This window comes from Lepidochelys kempii, chromosome 6, assembly GCF_965140285.1.
Source record: "Lepidochelys kempii isolate rLepKem1 chromosome 6, rLepKem1.hap1, whole genome shotgun sequence".
Lineage (NCBI taxonomy): Eukaryota > Metazoa > Chordata > Testudines > Cheloniidae > Lepidochelys > Lepidochelys kempii.
In genome coordinates this window covers 110,618,319-110,640,044 of record NC_136385.1, presented here as the reverse complement: position 1 = coordinate 110,640,044, position 21,726 = coordinate 110,618,319, and the positions used below count along the sequence as shown (strand labels likewise).

General features: G+C 41.8%; 1 protein-coding gene across 5 annotated transcripts in view; it reads left to right on the top strand.

The window, feature by feature from the left end:
- BEGAIN (brain enriched guanylate kinase associated) overlaps nucleotides 1–20,943 on the top strand; it is a 268,692-nt gene extending 247,749 nt beyond the window's left edge. For 3 of the 5 annotated variants that reach the window (XM_073350727.1, XM_073350723.1, XM_073350724.1), the window contains 3 exons: nucleotides 12,029–12,136; nucleotides 15,942–16,025; nucleotides 18,893–20,943. In XM_073350727.1, the coding sequence (XP_073206828.1) occupies nucleotides 12,029–12,136; nucleotides 15,942–16,025; nucleotides 18,893–20,266 (1,566 nt within the window). In that variant the 3' untranslated portion in view covers nucleotides 20,267–20,943. The remainder of the gene's footprint in view (nucleotides 1–12,028; nucleotides 12,137–15,941; nucleotides 16,026–18,892) is intronic. The other 2 variants (XM_073350728.1, XM_073350725.1) reach the window with 1 other exon arrangement.
- Nucleotides 20,944–21,726: the final 783 nt, after the last annotated feature.

Below are 21,726 nucleotides of genomic sequence, written 5' to 3'. Positions count from 1 at the left end.
CCCAAGCTGTTTTTAAGAAAATGTTCAAATGCTTCAGAAGAAATCCACAACGATTGACCCAGTTTACCTAAGCACTAGGCTAAAGAGCAGGCTGTTGACCAGCTGCCTTTCTTCATCTCATTTTATGCCGTTAAAGTTTTAGCAAGCTTTGGACATCATCAATCACTGCTCAGTTTTGAGAGATGATAGAATGCCTGCACAAATGAGGTTTGCAACATGATCCCCTTAAGGGAACATCAAGAACAGGATTTTCATACCTGCCAAACTGAATGTGACATTTCCACAAGCAAGCCCTTTCATTTGCATCAATGAGACTGATTTCAAAGGGTCTGTGCACACCTCAAAGCTCTCCATGGATGGCAAGGAAGTCAGCAAGTGATCTTGACTCTGAGGATGACAGAACTTTATTGGAGGAATTCCTCCAACAGCTGAAATCATTGTCCTTCAAAGCACTGAAGTGAGTCTAAAAGTTAGTATCAAAGAGATAACTTTTTGGCTGACTTTGAAGGACAATAGTATGAGCCTTCACAGATCCACTGACAAGCAATTAGAGTATTAAGTAGGTCATTTTGTTCAGCTTTTGATACTCATTTATATTCTTAATCCCTTGAATTCTTTATGCCCGTTCACAGTTATGCACATGAAAAGCCAGAAGCAGATAGTCTAAATATGGTGGTCCTTATTCTAACCCACCAAACATAAATGGTTCATTAATCTGAAGACAAACCCAAACACTGTTTTGGGTTTTTTTATTTGCCATAATCATTTATGCACTGCACAGTGATGCTAGAAGCCAGATTTAATGTTCACTGGTAGTTGTGAGGTTGCCTTGCACATACTGTGAGCTGGGCTTTGACCTGAAGGTTCCTGCTTATTTATAACCTGAAGTGGTTCCAGTCCCTTTGTAGTCTAAGGTCTCTGCTGCACAATGACTGACAGTTATATGTCTATTAAGGTTTGCTTTCCATTTACATAATTAATTGGCCACTTCATATCCTATGAATAATATGGATAAGATTTTCAAAAACTCTCAAAACTGATCTATCTTTGCTCCCACTGCATAATGAGGCTAATGGTGAGTGTTTTTGAAATTCCCACCATATACTATAACAATCTATCAAACTATAACAAGGATGTGGTATGTTGTACTTCTGCCTCACAAAGTGTATTTTCATACCTATTAAGGCTCAGGGTCCAGAAATCTGGAGATTATATGCAAATGACTCAATGCCTTAATTTGAAAATTTGCATGTTTTATTATTATGCACTGCCTCATTTATGTAAGTGACAGCAAATGTCCTAGATAGCAGAATTTAAGTCTGACATGGCTGCGCCATGAAACAAGCTTTAGAGACACAGGAAATGTGGTGTTCCTGGTTGACTCTGCAATCTCTTTGGGTTGGTGCCCTGATAACTCAGGCTGCTCTTTGAGACTCTGCCCTTGATTGTTCCTTGTCCTGCACTGGGTGGAGGACTGCAGTCAGATTGCTAGCCCTTGTACTGCCTGCTGCTTGCTCTGGGTTGGAAGGGGGATCTGGCTGCATCCTGTCATCTGCCGAGGATGCTCTGGCTGGGCTGCCAGATTCTAAGAGGGTCAAGTTCTGGCTGCTTCTTGCCCCTTGATTTCTGGTGATGAGGGCTCTGGCTCCCCTGCCTGCTATCCCTTGGGTGGGGTGAGTCTCTGGTTGCTGACTCATCGTTACTGGTCATAGGTTCCCCATGGCCAGAACACTGTCCGATGCTGCTCCAGGCATAGCTCTGAGTCTATGGCCATGGGTGATTTGGGAGACTATGATTTAGAACCCTCTCGGTTGGGGTCTCAGGCTGTAACCATAGAAATCCTGCCTAGAGCAACCCCTTACCTAGGGCATCTCCTCAGCTCTCCAAATCAGAAGACTGAAGCTGCTGGTCAGGAGCAGAAGAATTAAGAGCTGAGAACGGGAACCTCCAGGCCATGACAGTAGACTGACCAGCTCCATACTTGGAAGAATGATTTTTATTTATTTGGATTTTAAACTATTTTTTATTAAAAAATAAGATGCCTATCCTCGGCTCTAGGCACTTTAGCACCTTTGCTAATTATACAATGTGATGAACTCAGCCAGTCAGACACCTACAGAAACTCATTTCCACCCCTTTATTGTTAGGGAAAGCCCTTTCAAAAACCCTATGGAACAGGTGTCTTTTGCAGCATGCCAACAGGGGTACCAAATTCTCTCTATTTTGGACCAAGAAGAAGCAAGTTCCAGAGTCTCGGCACCCTCACCAAGAATGATTTGCCAGCTACCCCTTCCCTTTTTTTAATAAAAGGGATGCAATTTGAACACCCCTGCTGATGGCAGCAGTGGCATTATGGCACAGGGAGGCCATCCCTAGGCCATTTTAGGACTTTATAGGTCATAACCAACACCATAACTTCTACCCAGACACCAATAGGCAGCCAGTGCAGGTCCCAGAGCACTGGTGTCATGTTCCCAGTGAAGTGTCCCACTCAAGAAACAACCCACTGAGTTCTGCATCAGCCTGAACCTCCAAATGATTTAAAGGAATGGACCCATGAAAGTGCAGTGCAGTAGGATACTCTTGATATAACTGTGATGTGACTGGAATAACAGAGACTTGGTGGGATAACTCACATGACTGGAGCACTGTCATGGATGGGTATAAACTGTTCAGGAAGGACAGGCAGAGGAGAAAAGATGGAGGATCTGCACTGTATGTAAGAGAGCAGTATGATTGCTCAGAGCTCCAGTATGAAACTGGAGAAAAGCCTGTTGAGAGTCTTTGGGTTAGAGTAAATAACCCAAAGTTTAGAGGCGAGAGCAACAAGAGTGGTGTCGTGGTGGGCATCTTCTATAGACCACCAGGTGAGGAGGATGAGGTAAGAAAGGCTTTCTTTGGACAACTAACAGAAGTTTCCAGATCACAGGCCCTGGTTCTCATGGGGGACTTCAATCACCCTGACATCTGCTGGGAGAGCAATACAGCAATGCACAGACAATCCAGGAAGTTTCTGGAGAGTGTTTGGGACAACTTCCTGGTACAAGTGCTGGAGGAACCAACTAGGGGCCATGCTCCTCTTGACCTGCTGCTCACAAACAGGGAAGAATTGGTAGGAGAAGTAGAAGTGGGTGGCAACCTGGGTAGCAGTGACCACGAGATGGTCAAGTTCAGGATCCTGACAAAAGGAAGAAAGGAGAGCAGCAGAATACGGACCCTGGACTTCAGAAAAGCAGACTTTGGCTCCCTCAGGGAACTGATGGGCAGAGTCCCGGGAGGCTATTATGAGGGGGAAGGAGTCCAGGAGAGCTGACTGTATTTTAAAGAAGCCTTATTGAGGGCGCAGGAACAAACCATCCCGATGTGCAGAAAGAATAGCAAATATGGCAGGAGACCAGCCTGGCTTAACAGAGAAATCTTCAGTGAGCTTAAACACAAAAAGGAAGCTTACAAGAAGTGGAAATTTGGATAGATGTCTAGGGAGGAATATAAAAATATTGCTCAAACATGCAGGGATGGGGAAGGCCAAAGCACAATTGGAGTTGCAGCTAGCATGGCACGTGAACGGTAACAAGAAGGGTTTCTACAGGTATGTTAGCAACAAGAAAAAGGTCAGGGGAAGTGTGGGACCCTTAATGAATGGGGGATGCAACCTAGTGACAGATGATGTGGAAAAAGCTGAAGTACTCAATGCTTTTTTTGCCTTGGTCTTCACAGACAAGATCAGCTCCCAGACTGCTGCACTGGGCAGCACAGTATGGGGAGGTGGTGAGCAGCCCTCAGTGGTGAAAGAACAGGTTAAGGACTATTTAGAAAAGCTGAACATGCACAAGTCCATGGGGCCGGATGCAAAGCATTTGAGGGCGCTGATGGAGTTGGATAATGTGATTGCAGAGCCATTGGCCATTATCTCTGAATACTCGTGACAATCGGGGGAGGTTCCAGATGATTGGGAAAAGGCAAATATAGTGCCCATCTTTAAAAAAGGGAACTACAGACCAGTCAGCCTCACCTCTGTCCCTGGAAAAATCATGGTGCAGGTCCTCAAGGAATCCATTTTGAAGCACTGGAAGGTGATAAGGAACAGTCAACATGGATTCATCATGGGCAAGTCATGCCTGACCAACCTGATTGCCTTCTATGATGAGATAACTGGCTCTGTGGATATGGGGAAAGCAGTGGACGTGATATACCTTGACTTTAGCAAAGATTTTGATATGGTCTCCTATAGTATTCTTGCCAGCAAGTTGAAAAAGTATGGATTGGATGACTGGACTATAAGGTGGATAGATAGCTGGCTAGATCGTCGGGCTCAACGGGTAATGATCAATGGCTCAATGTCAAGTTGGCAGCCGGTATCAAGCGGAGTGCCCCAGAGGTCAGTCCTGGGGCCGGTTTTGATCAACATCTTCATTAATGATCTGGATAATGAGATGGATTGCACCCTCAGCAAGTTTGCAGATGACACTAAACTGGGGGAAGAGGTAGATACCCTGGAGGGTAGGGATTAGGGTCCAGAGTAACCTAGACAAATTGGAGGATTGGGCCAAAAGAAATCTGATGAGCTTCAACAAGGACAAGTGCAGAGTTCTGCACTTAGGATGGAAGAATCCCATGCACTGCTACAGGCTGGGGATCAACTGGCTAAGCAGCAGTTCTGCAGAAAAGGACCTGAGGGTACAGTGGACAAGAAGCTGGATATGAGTCAGCAGTGCGCCCTTGTTACCAAGAAGGCTAATGGCATATTGAGCTGCATTAGTAGGAGCATTGCCAGCAGATCGATGGAAGTGATTATTTGCCTCTATTTGGCACTGGTGTGGCCACATCTGGAGTATTACATCCAGTTTTGGGCTCCCACTACAGAAAGGATGTGGACAAATTGGAAATTCCAGCGGAGGGCAAAGAAAATGATTAGGGGGCTGGGGCACATGACTTATGAGGATAGGCTGAGGGAACTGGACTTATTTAGTCTGCAGAAGAGAAGAGTGAGGGGGAATTTGATAGCAGCCTTCAACTACCTGAAGGGGGGTTCCAGAGAGGATGGAGCTCAGCTGTTCTCAGTGGTGGCAGATGTCAGAACAAGGAGTAATGGTCTCAAGTTGCAGTGGGGGAGATTTAGGTTGGATATTAGGAAAAACTATTTCACTAGGAAGGTGGTGAGGCACTGGAATGGGTTACCTATGGAGGTGGTGGAATCTTTAGAGGTTTGTAACACTCAGCTTGACAACGCCCTGGCTTGGATGAGTTAGTTGGGGTGGGTCCTGCTTTGAGCATGGGGTTGGACTAGATGACCTCCTGAGGTCTCTTCCAACTCTAATCTTCTATGATTCTATGAAGGGCCTGGATACCAGTGGCAAGGTCCATGTCTGAAAGGAAAAGTCACAATCTCTTAACTAGATTCAGTGGTAAAAAGCTGATTGCGTTACTGGGGGTCTGAAATCACCACTAAGTTGCAACTTGCCGTAACAAATAGTGGACATACTCTCTCAGTCAAAGGCTTTGATAATACCTCCACCATCTCTTCCAGTGGTACCAGCATCACTTCAGTCTTGTCGGGATTGAGCTTCAATCAGCTTGTTTTTATTCATGCCCCAATCACAGCTGGATGCTGGCTGAGGCACTGAACTGCATTGTCCAAGTCAGACATGCAGGATTTGGTGTCATCAGCATACTTAAAACACCGCACCTCACACCTCTTTGCTAACCTTGACACTGTGTTGTGTTGATATTATGGACCAAATCCCCTTTTAGTGTAAACACCATTGACTTCAATAGAGCTGTGCCAACTGACACCAGCAGAGAATTTGTCCCTATCTCTCTGCCTCAGGACTGCTGACATTAATTATGTCATTTCTAATTATGAGAATCTATGAAACTTTTTTAATAAATCAGTCGCATTTGGGCAGACACCAAGGCTGGAAAATGTCAGAGTGACAAGCTATCAGTAACTAAATTAAAATGGAAACCGTTATTCAACCGTATTCAGTATTATTCAATGTAGTGGAAGGTATTGCTGCCAGAGCACTTTAATCTGCCAGTCCTTTTCATATGCAGCCATCGATACAGGATATAAATCCTAGTTTGTCCACAACCTTCCAACATTGGAAAATATAATGGGGCCCAATTCAGTTCTGTTGCACAGAAGTAACAACTACTGAATTCAGGGAGACTGAGAGCAAATGGAAACGCAGCTGGTTGAGAATTCATCAGCTGCAAGCGGTATTCAGTGCAATGTGTCTATAGTATACTGGGATATCTTAAAAATTAAATCTGCATACAATAGACCTTGGGTAAAATTTTCAAAAGCACCTAAGTGACTTAGGAGCCGAAGGCCAGATTTTCAAAGGTATTTAGATGCCTAAAAATGCAGATAGGCACCTACTGTGATTTTAAAAAATGCCAAAGCAGGTTAGGCACTTCACTCCCATTGATTTTCTGGTCAGATTTGCAAGTTCCACCAGATGCCTAATGCATCTTTAGACACCTAAATGTCTTTGAAAATCTAATCCTAAAGTGACTAAGAACCAGATCTGTAAAGGTACTTAGTGGGATTTACAAAAGCACCTAGGCACCATGCTTCCGTTGAGCTAGGCACCTAAATAGCTTTTAAAATCTGTCCCTTAGGAGCCTACGACTAATGGAAAGGCAGTGGGACTCAGGCTCCTACCGGCCTTAGTCTCTTTTGAAAAATAAGATGTAGGAGCTTTTTATCCTTTGGCTTTTCCACGGCATATGTACAAGCCATCACCAACACTGGCACTAGTTGCCGGTCTAACTGGCGGTCTGCTCGGCGAGGCCAAGGCCAGAATGGTCCTGGAGACTGAACTACCCTTTTTTACCCATAAATGACCATTCCAGGTCAGGGGGATGGGACAGTCATAGAATCATAGAATCATAGAATATCAGGGTTGGAAGGGACCCCAGAAGGTCATCTAGTCCAACCCCCTGCTCGAAGCAGGACCAGTTCCCAGTTAAATCATCCCAGCCAGGGCTTTGTCAAGCCTGACCTTAAAAACCTCTAAGGAAGGAGATTCTACCACCTCCCTAGGTAACGCATTCCAGTGTTTCACCACCCTCTTAGTGAAAAAGTTTTTCCTAATATCCAATCTAAACCTCCCCCACTGCAACTTGAAACCATTACTCCTCGTTCTGTCATCTGCTACCATTGAGAACAGTCTAGAGCCATCCTCTTTGGAACCCCCTTTCAGGTAGTTGAAAGCAGCTATCAAATCCCCCCTCATTCTTCTCTTCTGCAGGCTAAACAATCCCAGCTCCCTCAGCCTCTCCTCATAACTCATGTGTTCCAGTCCCCTAATCATTTTTGTTGCCCTTCGCTGGACTCTCTCCAATTTATCCACATCCTTCTTGAAGTGTGGGCCCAAAACTGGACACAGTACTCCAGATGAGGCCTCACCAATGTCGAATAGAGGGGAACGATCACGTCCCTCGATCTGCTCGCTATGCCCCTACTTATACATCCCAAAATGCCATTGGTCTTCTTGGCAACAAGGGCACACTGCTGACTCATATCCAGCTTCTCGTCCACTGTCACCCCTAGGTCCTTTTCCGCAGAACTGCTGCCTAGCCATTCGGTCCCTAGTCTGTAGCTGTGCATTGGGTTCTTCCGAAGAAGAAGTCTGAAGAAGCCGACACAATCTGGAGACTCTTGGACTCTCATTGCCTGTCCTGTCCCTGTTTGTTGATAAGAAGGGAGCTTCAGTCAGCCTGACATTTTTAAAAACAAGAACCAAGTTCCCTTTGATGATTTTAGAATGTGCTTTTCTTTGAAGCGCTGCTTAGTATGTAAAGTTCGCCACTCTCTGCTTTTATAAGCTCTTTTTATGGTAGCCACCTGCTCCACAACCAGATAATTAACCTTGCTATTTGTTCGGTGCCCTCAGGACACCTAACTCCCACTGCTGTCAATTATCAGACAACGCGGAGCCTGTAGTGATGGAAGCCTTTTCCTTGGCTCTGTTTCAGAGTAACAGCCGTGTTAGTCTGTATTTGCAAAAAGAAAAGGAGTACTTGTGGCACCTTAGAGACTAACCAATTTATTTGAGCATAAGCTTTCGTGAGCTACAGCTCACTTCATCGGATGCATACTGTGGAAAGTGTAGAAGATCTTTTTATATACACACAAAGCATGAAAAAATACCTCCTCCCACCCCACTCTCCTGCTGGTAATAGCTTAGCTAAAGTGATCACTCTCCTTACAATGTGTATGATAATCAAGTTGGGCCATTTCCAGCACAAATCCAGGTTTTCTCACTCCCCCCCCCCCCACCACACACACACACAAACCCACTGTCCTGCTAGTAATAGCTTATCTAAAGTGACCATTCTCCTTACAATGTGTATGATAATCAAGGTGGGCCATTTCCAGCACAAATCCAGGGTTTAACAAGAACGTCTGAGGGGGTAAGGGGGTAGGAAAAAACAAGGGGAAATAGGTTACCTTGCATAATGACTTAGCCATTCCCAGTCTCTATTCAAGCCTAAGTTAATTATATCCAATTTGCAAATGAATTCCAATTCAACAGTTTCTTGCTGGAGTCTGGATTTGAAGTTTTTTTGTTGTAATATAGCAACTTTCATGTCTGAAATCGTGTGACCAGAGAGATTGAAGTGTTCTCCGACTGGTTTATGAATGTTATAATTCTTGACATCTGATTTGTGTCCATTTATTCTTTTACGTAGAGACTGTCCAGTTTGACCAATGTACATGGCAGAGGGGCATTGCTGGCACATGATGGCATATATCACATTGGTGGATGTGCAGGTGAACGAGCCTCTGATAGTGTGGCTGATGTTATTAGGCCCTGTGATGGTGTCCCTGAATAGATATGTGGGTACAGTTGGCAACGGGCTTTGTTGCAAGGATAGGTTCCTGGGTTAGTGGTTCTGTTGTGTGGTATGTGGTTGCTGGTGAGTATTTGCTTCAGATTGGGGGGGCTGTCTGTAGGCAAGGACTGGCCTGTCTCCCAAGATTTGTGAGAGTGTTGGGTCATCCTTCAGGATAGGTTGTAGAAAATCTTAATAATGCGTTGGAGGGGTTTTAGTTGGGGGCTGAAGGTGACGGCTAGTGGCGTTCTGTTATTTTCTTTGTTAGGCCTGTCCTGTAGTAGGAGACTTCTGGGAACTCTTCTGGCTCTATCAATCTGTTTCTTCACTTCCGCAGGTGGGTATTGTAGTTGTAAGAATGCTTGATAGAGATCTTGTAGGTGTTTCTCTCTGTCTGAGGGGTTGGAGGAAATGCGGTTGTATCGCAGAGCTTGGCTGTAGACGATGAACCGTGTGGTGTGGTCAGGGTGAAAGCTGGAGGCATGTAGGTAGGAATAGCGGTCAGTAGGTTTCCGGTATAGAGTGGTGTTTGTGACCATCGTTTATTAGCACTGTAGTGTCCAGCAAGTGGATCTCTTGTGTGGACTGGACCAGGCTGAGGTTGATGGTGGGATGGAAATTGTTGAAATCATGGTGGAATTCCTCAAGGGCTTCTTTTCCATGGGTCCAGATGATGAAGATGTCATCAATGAAGTGCAAGTAGAGTAGGGGCGTTAGGGGACGAGAGCTGAGGAAGCGTTGTTCTAAGTCAGCCATAAAAATGTTGGCATACTGTGGAGCCATGCGGGTACCCATAACAGTGCCGCTGATCTGAAGGTATACATTGTTCCCAAATGTAAAATAGTTATGGGTAAGGACAAAGTCACAAAGTTCAGCCACCAGGTTAGCCGTGACATTATCGGGGATAGTGTTCTTGACGGCTTGTAGTCCATCTTTGTGTGGAATGTTGGTGTAGAGGGCTTCTACATCCATAGTGGCCAGGATGGTGTTATCAGGAAGATCACTGATGGATTGTAATTTCCTCAGGAAGTCAGTGGTGTCTCGAAGATAGCTGGGAGTGCTGGTAGCGTAGGGCCTGAGGAGGGAGTCTACATAGCCAGACAATCCTGCTGTCAGGGTGCCAATGCCTGAGATGATGGGGCACGCAGGATTTCCAGGTTTATGGATCTTGGGTAGTAGATAGAATATCCCAGGTCGGGGTTCCAGGGGTGTGTCTGTGTGGATTTGATTTGTGTGTGGGGGGGAGAGGGGGTAAGAAAACCTAGATTTGTGCTGGAAATGGCCCAACTTGATTATCATACACATTGTAAGGAGAGTGATCACTTTAGATAAGCTATTACCAGCAGGAGAGTGGGGTGGGAGGAGGTATTTTTTCATGCTGTGTGTGTATATAAAAAGATCTTGTACACTTTCCACAGTATGCATCCAATGAAGTGAGCTGTAGCTCACGAAAGCTTATGCTCAAATAAATTGGTTAGTCTCTAAGGTGCCACAAGTACTCCTTTTCTTTTTTCCTTGACTCTGTCACACTGACACACACGGCACTTGGGAAATTTAACTATCTAATACAGTTTGCCTGTTGGAGAAAATCCTTCACAACTTTTTAAAAGAAATCTAGAGTGAAAAGTCAGGTCCTGGACCCATGGCTAGAGTGAGGAGTCAAAGCAGAAAAGAAGTAGGTCAATGGTTAACTTGCTTGGTATTCTGATTTGCTGTGTGGCTTTTTAAAAAAGATCTTACTAGATAATTGCTGTGAGCAGTATTTTGGTGAAGGAGCAGTTTCCCCAACCCAACATCTCAGGTTTGTCTTGCATGTTTCTCCCAGGCAGCTATGCTGAAGGGATCACAACAAAAGAGCTAACTTCCTGTGATTGGAATCTCTCACCCCACCACTTCAAGAGCCTAACCTAGCAGTCCTTACACAGGTGAAGCTCACTTTGAAGTCAGTTTTGTCTGAGTTAGAGTCTGATCCATAGTCTATTGAAGTCAAGGGAAAGTCTCCCAGCCCAGCTCCACAGACTTGTGCTAACAGGACTCAGTCCAGTGAGCTAAAAATAGGTGTGTAGCTGTTGTGGCTCAGGCTGGAGTTTGGGCTCTGAAGTCTGGAGGCGGGGAGGGAGAGGGAGGATGTGCTTCAGAGCCCAAGCTGCAATGTCAAAGCACCGTCTGTACAGCTATTTTTGCACACTAGTGCAAGCCCCGTTAGCACAAGTCTGTGGGCCCGGACTGGAAGGCTCACTCCTGATGCAGTGAAGACATACCTATATTGCCTTGAGTGGGCTTTGACTCAGAGCCTTAGTGAGGAAGGACGAAAGGCCCACTGGACTGGGACTCAGAAATCTGAGTTCACAGTTACCATCTCTGCCACAGAATCTATGTGGCTTTGGGCAAGTCACTTAATCTGTGTGCCCCATCTATAGAATTAAGATAGTATTTTTATTCTACATAGTAGAAGAAATGCTGAAGTATTAAGAGGTGACACAATAGGTTACGGGCCAGTTACACCTCATCTTTTGTGCTGATTTGTTTTCAATCACAAAATGTTGCTTTAAACATCATGGGTATCCTTGCAATGTGATCAGCCCAGTGAGCAGAAAAGAAAGTGGGGAGAAAAAAGTTCCCATCATTTCAAATTTTTTTCTCTTACTCCAGATGTTCCACTCTCCGCTCATCAGGTAAACCACTCACCTTGGAAATGAACTTTAGAAACAAACAACCTGATCTGTCTATCTCTGGGACCTCCCAGAAAAGTAAATGGTCCTGTTATTTTCTGTGACTATTTGCTCCTCCTGCTTGGTGAAGATGGAAGAAAATGGTGTGATTGGAACATTTTTTTTGGAGAATTTGTTAGCGTGAAAGCCAGGGTTGATCCACCTCTCCAGGTTGGAAACCCAAGTGCAACCTATGGATAGTAGAGGATGATCAATCCAGATAGTCTTTCATTTGCAATTTATTTCCCATTGTCTAAATTTTTTTTTCTGAATACATTTGGCCTTCATATTTACACAGCAGATCACCTAGTGTGCTGAGTGAAAGTAGCAGCTTATCTGGCAGCCAGTAGGGAACATACTTGGTTTATGCTGTGCATCCCTCTGGCTTTGAAAATGGCGTCATGCTATGAGTATTTTTCAGGAATTATATCACAGGGGGAAAAAATACTGACCAATCCATTTTTTATACACAGGGTCAACATTACGAAGAGGAAAAAAGGGCTTTAAGCCATGAAATAATAGCGCTCAATAATCATTTAATAGAAGCCAAGGTGACAATAGATAAGTTATCAGAAGATAATGTAAGTATTTAATTATGGATACGTCTCAAGATTATGTGTGAAAGTGAATTAGGCAATACATTTTATATGTAATTATAGAATCATTACCTATTATTTACAGTAAATGTGACTTGTCAATTCTAGGATCAGAAACATTACTATGTTTGGAATTTCTTTCACTGTATAATTTTAGCTTTTCTTACAATTCAGTTACTGTGTTGGTGTGACTGTTCCTTCAGGTTTTTCCTCTATGCAAAAAATTATAAGGATTTAGGGACACTAAATTTAAACAAAGCTATAATGCAGCTTTCTAAATACTTTTAAAAGGTGTTATTCTGCTATTGGGTTTTATGTAAGATTCAGCGGAGGTCACTGGGCAGACTGATGGAAGCATATGTCCCTTGGTACTGTATGGTGAAGGTCCTGCATTGCACATGAGCATCAAAGAGAATTCTACAGATGATTATGGTCTCGATATATGGCCCTAAATGTTGCTACCTTTCATTTGATCTTTTCATCTCACAAAAGGGATCAGATCAGCCAATCCTTACTCATTGGAATGGGACTCCTAGCATTAGTAAGCGCTGTTCGCACAAGGAATGGTTGCAGGACTGACCCACCTTAGACCCAGAATTTAGGTTTTCCCCTGCTAGCTCATGGTGTAGTGTTGTACCTATCTCTGTATGAAATGAAACATGAAATGTCCTTTGCAACTGTCATGCATCTCATTAAATATTGCTGAAAATTATCATGCATTTTGAAACTGGCAAACAAGCTCATGAAATTGTTCTCCTGTACAAACTTCAAAGTATCTGGCAGAGACAGACAGATTGCATGTGTTTAGTTCATTATAATCCCACTCCCCAGATGGAGATATTAAAAAAAATACTTATACTAGAGAAGGCATTCTAGTCTTTTTAGGACATTCTTGTATGGTCCCATATGTGTACTTATGAACCCTTAGTCATATTTGAGAGTATCTTATTCCACAAATAGCCCCATTAAGTTTAATAGGAGCACTCATACAAGTAACATCTTACTAATGGGAGCAAGGAGTTCAAAATGTGGCCCTTAATTTGTACCGCAATAAGGGTGTCAGAAAAATGGAATACATTTGTTATTCCCACTATTCTAATACCTGTAACTAAAAGAACCCTGTAAGTGCAATAGGCTTAATTCTGGTTACAAGTATAGTGATGTAAATATGGTGTAATTCCATTGAAGTCAATGGAATTTTTCCAGATTTACACTGGTATAAATGAAATTGGGTAAACATCTGCCCACAGTTATACCCCTGCAACTCCACTGACATCCATGGGATTGCATGAGAGCAGGATTTGATCCCACATGTGAACCAATTGCAGTTTTCAATTGTGGTGATTTAAAAATAGTCATATTGGATTGAACTAGAATATGGAGCATCCTCCAAGAAGCTGTTGTTGTTGTTATCACTATTATTATTCAGTATTTGTATTATATCAGAGCCTATAGGCCCCAGACAAGACTGAGGCCTGTACTCATCTCCTCATACCTGAGGAGTCACGTTGGGCAAAATCCTGCCCTCTGATAATGGAGCTGCATTGGTGAACCTCAGGGATGAATTTGGTCCAGTGTACTGTGCTCAAGAACTACCACATAGATCTTCCATATTATACATAATTGTTAACTAGAGAAGCTGTTGAGCACCTTATGAGACAAAGAGCATATCCTTGCCCTGCTGACATTTCTTAAATGGATGATATTTCCCCCCACACTATGGGGATCACTAGTGAACAATACCTTAAATTCAGAAAATATGTGATGGAATATGAGACACCCTCCGATGCCACTTATTGATTATTGCTCTACTTGCTGCACTCTTGGCTTGTTCGCATCCAGATTAATATTGTGTTCAAAGAGATGATTGATCCCAGTCAGATAGTGTATCCCATCATGCTGGGGATAAGGTACATCCACTACATTCAACTAATGCAATTTTCTACATACATTCTTCATACATTTTTTTGAAGATGTTTAATATAAAAAAAAGTCTCAAAAATGTGTTCTACACTTTCTATGGCCATGTCTTCATAGACAGTAAAGCAGCCAGTCTTGAAATAAGGGATGAGACATAGGAACGATTTCATTCTTGAGTGCCAAATTGTGCCATTAGGAATCTAAAGTAGCTGTCTTTGGTTTTATATTGTGCAGCAATATGCTGGAAGTATGATACGTACGTAAAATTTGCCAGAACCATATGCACATGCAACAGAGATTTTGTTTTTAAATTAAATGTTTGGATTCCTACTGTTTGCATCTGTTTTCCAGAGTCAGGGTCTGAGTCACTAACATCCAATTAAAAACAGAATTACCTGGTAACTGTTGTTTACATATATATATATATATATATATATATATATATATATATATATATATATATATATTTGAGGTAGAAAGTGAGAGGTATATAGAAAGCCAAATAAAATAAAATAAAATAAAGCATCATAGTTTGCAAATATTGTTTAAGGGCATTTGAGTCTGCCAATGTAGATCCAACAGGACCAAAGAAAATCTACTTTGGCTTTTCCCACATTCATAGCAAGGTGATCCCAGGAGCTTCTTGTGGAACTGATTCTGCATATTAGCTATATTTTCTCAAAAGAGGTATTCAGAAAAGAGACTTTTCCCCCTTGTTCTTTTATAGAAAATTGACGTTTTTTTAAGAGAATAAATAAAAAGGAGAAGTCTGCGTGCAATGAAATTACAGAATTAGCACCCAGAAAAACAAATGAAGCTGTTTTAGTCACAAATATGTTTTCTCTCTAAACATTATAAAATGTTTACAAGTTTTACATGGCCTGGCGTCTGTAGGGTTCTTAATCCTTTCTGTGACACATCTTTGCACAACTATAAGGCTTACTTCTGAAAATAAGCTTCATCAGTAATCACACCTTAACAGAGTGGAACATTGCATAGGTTGTATATCAGTGGCCCTATAGATGCTGCATCAGAGGATAGTCGTGTGCTAAAATAGTACAAAGCAAGACTGAATATGGAGTTAAGCACAGATTTCTGTTCTGGATTCCCCCACTAAACAGGCTGAACGAGCCAATCAGCACAGAAAGAACATAACTAACCCATTTATTTCTCCTCAGTGTGAAATCCTCTTGCTACTTCCTGGTTCATTAAATGTAGTGCAGAATGCAACGAAATTGCAAATATCTTAAGTCTCATTGCAAGCCATAGTATTTGATGTCACCAAATGAGGCATTTTGGGATATCTTTAGTGAACCAGGAAGAACCAAGGGGAATTCACACAAGGAAGAAAGAGACAACAAAAATTTTAAAAAAACGTTAAAACAATATCTATGATGAATTCCCCCCTACAACCTGATGAGACTATTCTAAGTATCTCTAAAATGGTATGTAAGTGATTTGGAGGGATATTCAGTACAGAATATTTATGCTTAAGTCAAATTTCCTTTTCATTGTAGAGTTCACCTTTATTATAGAACTCAGTCTCTCAGGCATGCTTACTATGTAATGCTGAGTTCCCCATGGTAAGTATTCACCCAATATGCTAAGTTGCAGACTAGTGTTTTTTAAGTAATACAGTTTAAAATTTCTCTTTCTGGTCCATTTTTCCCTCCAACATTTCCTTTGACAACCAGTAAAGCAACATTTCAGGAGCATGTAAGAAAAACAGAAACCTAATGAATTAGAAAAATAAAATGTGCTCTGCATTTTCCCAGGGTAAAACATACAAAGTTTGTCCAGAAATGGGAACAAGAATCAAAGCCTTAGGTTAGTTGCAAGCCATAAAAATCAGGCTTTTTTTGTTTTTTAGGAGCTCTATAGAAAGGACTGCAATTTAGCTGCTCAGCTGCTCCAGGGCAGCAAGAATTACGACAGGGCACATAAGCTTTCTGAGGTAATGTGATCAAACTTAATGAATATGCAAAGAAATAATGTTTCTTGGAAAACAGAATATTCATGCGTGATCAATCCCCAAACCTGTTTGCCTTTATAGCTCTGATTTTTTTCTCCTTTAAGAAACAGAAAGGGATGTATATATCTGTCGGTTTTCTGTACAGCTGAGCAGAGGTGCTGGAACTAATGGTGCTGAAGGCACGGCAGCACCCCCTGGCTTGAAGTGGTTTCCATCATATACAGGATTTACAGTTTTGTTCAATGGCTCTCAGCACCCCCACTATACAAATTGTTCCAACACCACTTCAGCTGAGGGAATTGTTAACAAAATCCCAGCTTCAGATGAAATGGATGATATATTCTTTTCCGAAAGCGCTGGTATGGATTGGAATGGGCCTGCATTGATCTTGTGCAAAAAGAAAAATGTTAGCATAATCAAAGCGCTAAGAATGTTCAGGCCACTATAATGTAAAATGATAAAAGAAACAATGAGATCCTGCTGGCATCAAGGTGTCTTTCCATCAAGGTGTCTTTCCAGGATCAGTTTTCCCCATTAAGCTATTTCCCAGCACCTGCAACTATATTCCAAAAATCAATTTTAAAACAAGCTAATGGGAAAGGATATCTTTTTCTAAGGCAAACAGAAAACCCTCTTTGATTTCCAGAGTGTAAACTTTGGTTAAATTAGACTTATCCCTAAACTTTCCAAGCAGCAGAAGTTAGAGAAACTGACCCTTTCAAGTTGAGGCAAATGGTTTAAAAAATCATGATTAGGGCTGTATTTGTGTCATGGCATGGAACAAATCATAGCAAAACATAAGGAAAAAAATATGAACATTTAGCCACATGCCCACAACCTAAGGTGAAATCCTGGCCCCAATCACTAAAGTCAATGAGATTGTCATTGACTTCAGTGGTGACAGGATTTCACCCCAGGGTTTTAAATCATCTCATGACCTCTGAGACACTGTCGGCCTGATCCTACTCTCACTGAGATCAATGGGATTTAACAGGCACTGGATCAGGCACTCACCGGTCTATTCTTCATTCTTATGGATGGGTATCTCAATGCAGGAGATTGGTCTTTTTCTAGACCAACTTTTGGAACGGTCTTACACTGGGCAGCACCGCCAAGATGTATGTTTGTATGGCAGACGTTATTGCTACTAACACACCAACTTCTTCTAGCAGTTTCATTAGCACAGTGCTCTCAAATTGCCTCATTTATGCAGTTCTTTGATAGACTAGCGCAAAACTAAATACTAAATGTACTCACTATTTCAATATCAGTATAATGCTGACAGATATTAAATACATCTGGTAACTGAGGCTGCCTGGTCAATAAGGACAATGATTTATTGGAACAGAGGCAGAGCTTCCAAATTCTCCAATGTCCTGATCCTGCAAATGATTGCAGCTGAGAACAATGTGGTAAGCACTGTATATGGTCCCAAGCATTTCCAGGTCTGGGCCCCACATATACCCAACACTTACTGAAAAGTATCCAGGGTGGTGTGTTGTGGTGGAGGCTTTGTTGGTTGGTTAGTTGGGTTTTTGTTTGTTTTTTCCCTCCTAGTTTCCAAAAGCTCTGTCATCTATTCAGCTGAAGAGGCAAATATTCCATTTATCACTGCAAGCATTTATTACTCAGCAACTCTGAGTATATTGTGAGGAACAATTATTTCTTTAAAAAGATGAAATAAGTGGATTCATTGCAAAACATTGAATACCTTGACAAATCCATGAACAAGCAATTTTAGATGACACAAGAATGTGAGCTGTGGTATGGCGTACCACTAACATGATATCAATACCGTTTTAGTAATTCCAGCCTCAGTGAATGATAGCCAAAAAGGGGTCAATAGTTCTTTTTTTCCTTAAAATACTTCAGGATATAAATATATAAATAATGCATAAAATAGATCAAACAGTAGTGTAATTATTGCAGTATGCTCTCACAAAAATGGCACCTATCCAGCATAGTAGTTTCACGCTAAATGATCCATTTATTTTGCAATAGTAACCACACCTTTATGGTGATTTACATGATCTTATTTTACAACTTGTTCGTTCAATCTTTGTTGCATCTGTAATTATTATTACTAATATTTCTATCTGCCAGAGTAACAGCAATATTACAGACCTTATTTCAAATGGAGGATACATGCATTAAATTAACAACATGTGAATTAACTTAAAATATCATGGAAGGTGTATAGATTAAAAAGGACGGTCATCTTACGCCAAACTAACAGGCTTGCCATTTCACATCACATCATATTTTGAATGCTTTAAGGTCTCTGGGTTAAACCAAGTATAAAAGCTCACAAGTGAAGCTGGAAAATGAGGAACCATATATTATACAATGTGGAATCATTATCCACAGTGCTCACTCTTAAAAGCTTTTTGCCATAGAGTAATAGGGATGCTTACTTCAATATTTGCAGTACTCTTTATGCTACTGTAGGAAATACAGCTATTTATTTAGTAATGATCTTATGTAATGATATAATGCAACTGGTAAGCTTTTAAGAGTGACCACTGTATAACTGATATAAAGGAGCAGAAGAATTTTATTTCTGGTATTTGGTCGTGGTTGTAAAAAAGTATGGGTGAATAGTGATGGATGAATCTCAAAAGGTTCAGTGTTTGGGGGTCAAGTACGAATCCAAGGGCTAGATTCTTAGTTGGTATAAACTGGCACAGCTCATTGACATCAATGGAGCTACAATGATTTACACCTTGTACACACTGAAATAAATAATACTGTCTAGTCCACTCATTCACCTGTGTTCCATAAGCGCAGCTAGACACCATTAATGACTTTCTTCCTATTTTCCTTCCCCCTACCACTTCTCTATGTTACAGCTGCCATCTGACTTTCAGGAGAGAGTCAGCCTCCATCTGGAAAAGCACGGATGCAGCCTTTCTGTACCCTTGTGTCACACATCATTTGCTGACAACATACCAACTTGCGTCATCGCTAAGGTACTGGAGAAACCAGACCCAAACAGCTTGTCTTCACATTTGTCAAGTACATCTGCAAGGGATCACTCTTTTCAAGATTCTGTTGGGAAGCTTGGCCAAAGGCCCCAATATAAGTCTGACATCTACTGCAGTGACACTGCCCTTTATTGCCCTGAGGAGAGGAGGAGGGAGAGGAGACAAAGTGTTGATATGCAAGTAAAAGATGTGGGGTTTTTGAGGTCCCAGAACTCTACTGACAGCACTGTAGAAGAAGATGGCTTCCATTCTAGCTTCTCTCATGAAGCCTTCCCGGAATATGTTACCTCTTTACCAACCTCAAGCTCCTACTCCAGTTTCAGCGTTACCTCTGAGGAAAAAGAGAATGCCCAGGCCAGCACTCTGACTGCCTCCCAGCAAGCAATCTACCTGGGCAGCAGAGATGAAATGTTTGAAAGAAAGTCATGTTCTAGTTATGAACATCAGGGAAGTCCTAGGTTTGCCAAGTCGAAGTCCGTACAGCAAATGGAACTTGCTGATAACAATGAGAACTCTCCCACTTTTACTAGGACTCTGCCACCTTATGCTAATGAGCCTTTTCATTTCTCAGCCATAACGACGCAACAGGCATTGGCAACTCAGAAAATGCGTAACGACTGCATGAGCACCCATCTTTCAGAAGAAGACTTACCCGGGCGGTGGAGGCAGCTGAGCGTAGAGGACATTGGTGCATATTCTTATAGGAACGCTGGCAGACTATCACCCTGTAGCTTTTCGGAGCAGTACTACAGCAGCCCTGTAAAAAAAACAGAGAGCCGAACAAGCCCCATCTATGCTGGTTACAAAGGAGATAGCTTCTCAGAGGGAGAAGATATCTGTCCAAATAGACTTGTGGATTCTTGCTTCCTCAGAACAGACAGTGGCCTGAACATTGACATCTGCACTAGCTGTAAACAGGACAAGTTGCCCACTTACAAAACAAAAGAACCAAGAGACCCAAAAAATGACAGGATCACAATGCAGTTGTGCAGTAGCAAAAATATCGAGAGTAGCCCCGTGTTGAAAAGAGAATACGTTGATGTAAGCCCAAACAGCTCAGCAGAATCCCTCAATCAGAGTTCAATGGAGGCTTCAGAGATCCATCAGTCTTCCAAGGAGCAAGGAAGCCATTCAGGTCTTCACAGCAAACAGCAGCAGTTTCAACGGACTGGGAGTACGGGTTTGAGTCGGAAGGACAGTCTTACAAAAGCACAGTTATATGGAACCCTTCTAAATTAAATAGCTTCCAAAACCGCAATAAGAAAAAAACAAACAACGTTTGACATTTCTTTTGAATGACAGGGTTCTAAGAAACAGGATTATTATAAAGTATATATTCAAAATGGTACTGTATGTTTAAAACAACAATCTGTACAAAACCATTGCACAGCATTTTTCACACAACATCCTTTCCCCCTGGAAGATCATCCTTTCCCCCCTTTTATAAACCTGAAATATTTTTATAATCAAAATGGTATTTATTAGATTATCCTTAATCTAAGCTATTTGAGCAGCAACCTTTTTCCTTCAAGCAGGTTTCTTATTTATTTTTGTGCATGAGGCCATCAGTGCCTGTACTCTTGGAGGAAGAGGGTAAAATCATCCTTGTGATGACAAAAGTCAAACCCACTCGATAAGATACCATCAACTCTGTGTCAAGTGAAGCTGAAGTGTATGAAAATGGTGAATTTAAAGAAGTATATTTTTAAATGAGAACAGAAATGAACCCTAAGTTCTTTCATACAAATGTATTTGAGTGAAAAATGTACACACAAAATAATACAGTTATTTTCTTCTTTTATTCCATTGTGTTTCTGCTTTCCTACTTTCCCTTGTATACTACCTCAAAGTAATTGAGGGTTTCTTGGTCACATATTTTCTGTAGGCTTGCATTTATATTGTCTAAAATGCATGAAGTGTCATAATTAGTACTGTATTTTGCATTACTTAATAAAAGACACCAGTGGAAATATTTTGATTTTGTCCTCTTTAAAATATATCCTGGGGGATGCAATTATTCACAGTTGTTCTCTGTGGGATCAATCCTGAAAGGGGTTCCCCACTAAATTCAGTGGGAGTTGAGGGCACCCAGCACCCTGCTGGGGTTACTCAACACCTTAAAGTATCAGAGAATCAGGCCCTATTTAACCCTAAAGAAGGAAAATCTCCAGATAATATAAAATCCAATAAATGTATGCCTCACCAGTTGCTTTTGTGGCACTCTCTCTTTGTTTTCCTTTTTTAATTATAAGAATGAAAATCTCAGGCACAGATGAGTTATTCCACAAAATAGGGATGACTGCAGCAAGGGTGATTTCATTATAAGCAGCAGAAAACGGCCTGAAAGAGGACAAGACAAAACAGCTGTGGGAGAGGATGTACACGCTGAGGAGGAGAATTTGGTCCTTAATATTCATTTGAATTGTACAAATAGGATTTGATGGATAGTGCAGTGTGCACTGATAATGAGTTAGTGGTGAAAACCAACCCCGCCCCCCCCTTCAAACACCTACTTCAGTAATTACGACTTTCTCAAACCAATTCCTTTGGGGATGGCATGTTCCATGACTGGATGCAACCCAAAGGTAATATTTTTTTCTTGTGTGGTTCAGTATTTTTCAAAGATAGAAACATTTAAAGACATACAGTAAAATCCTGGCTCATTGAAGTCAATGGGAGTTTTGCCATTGACTTCAATG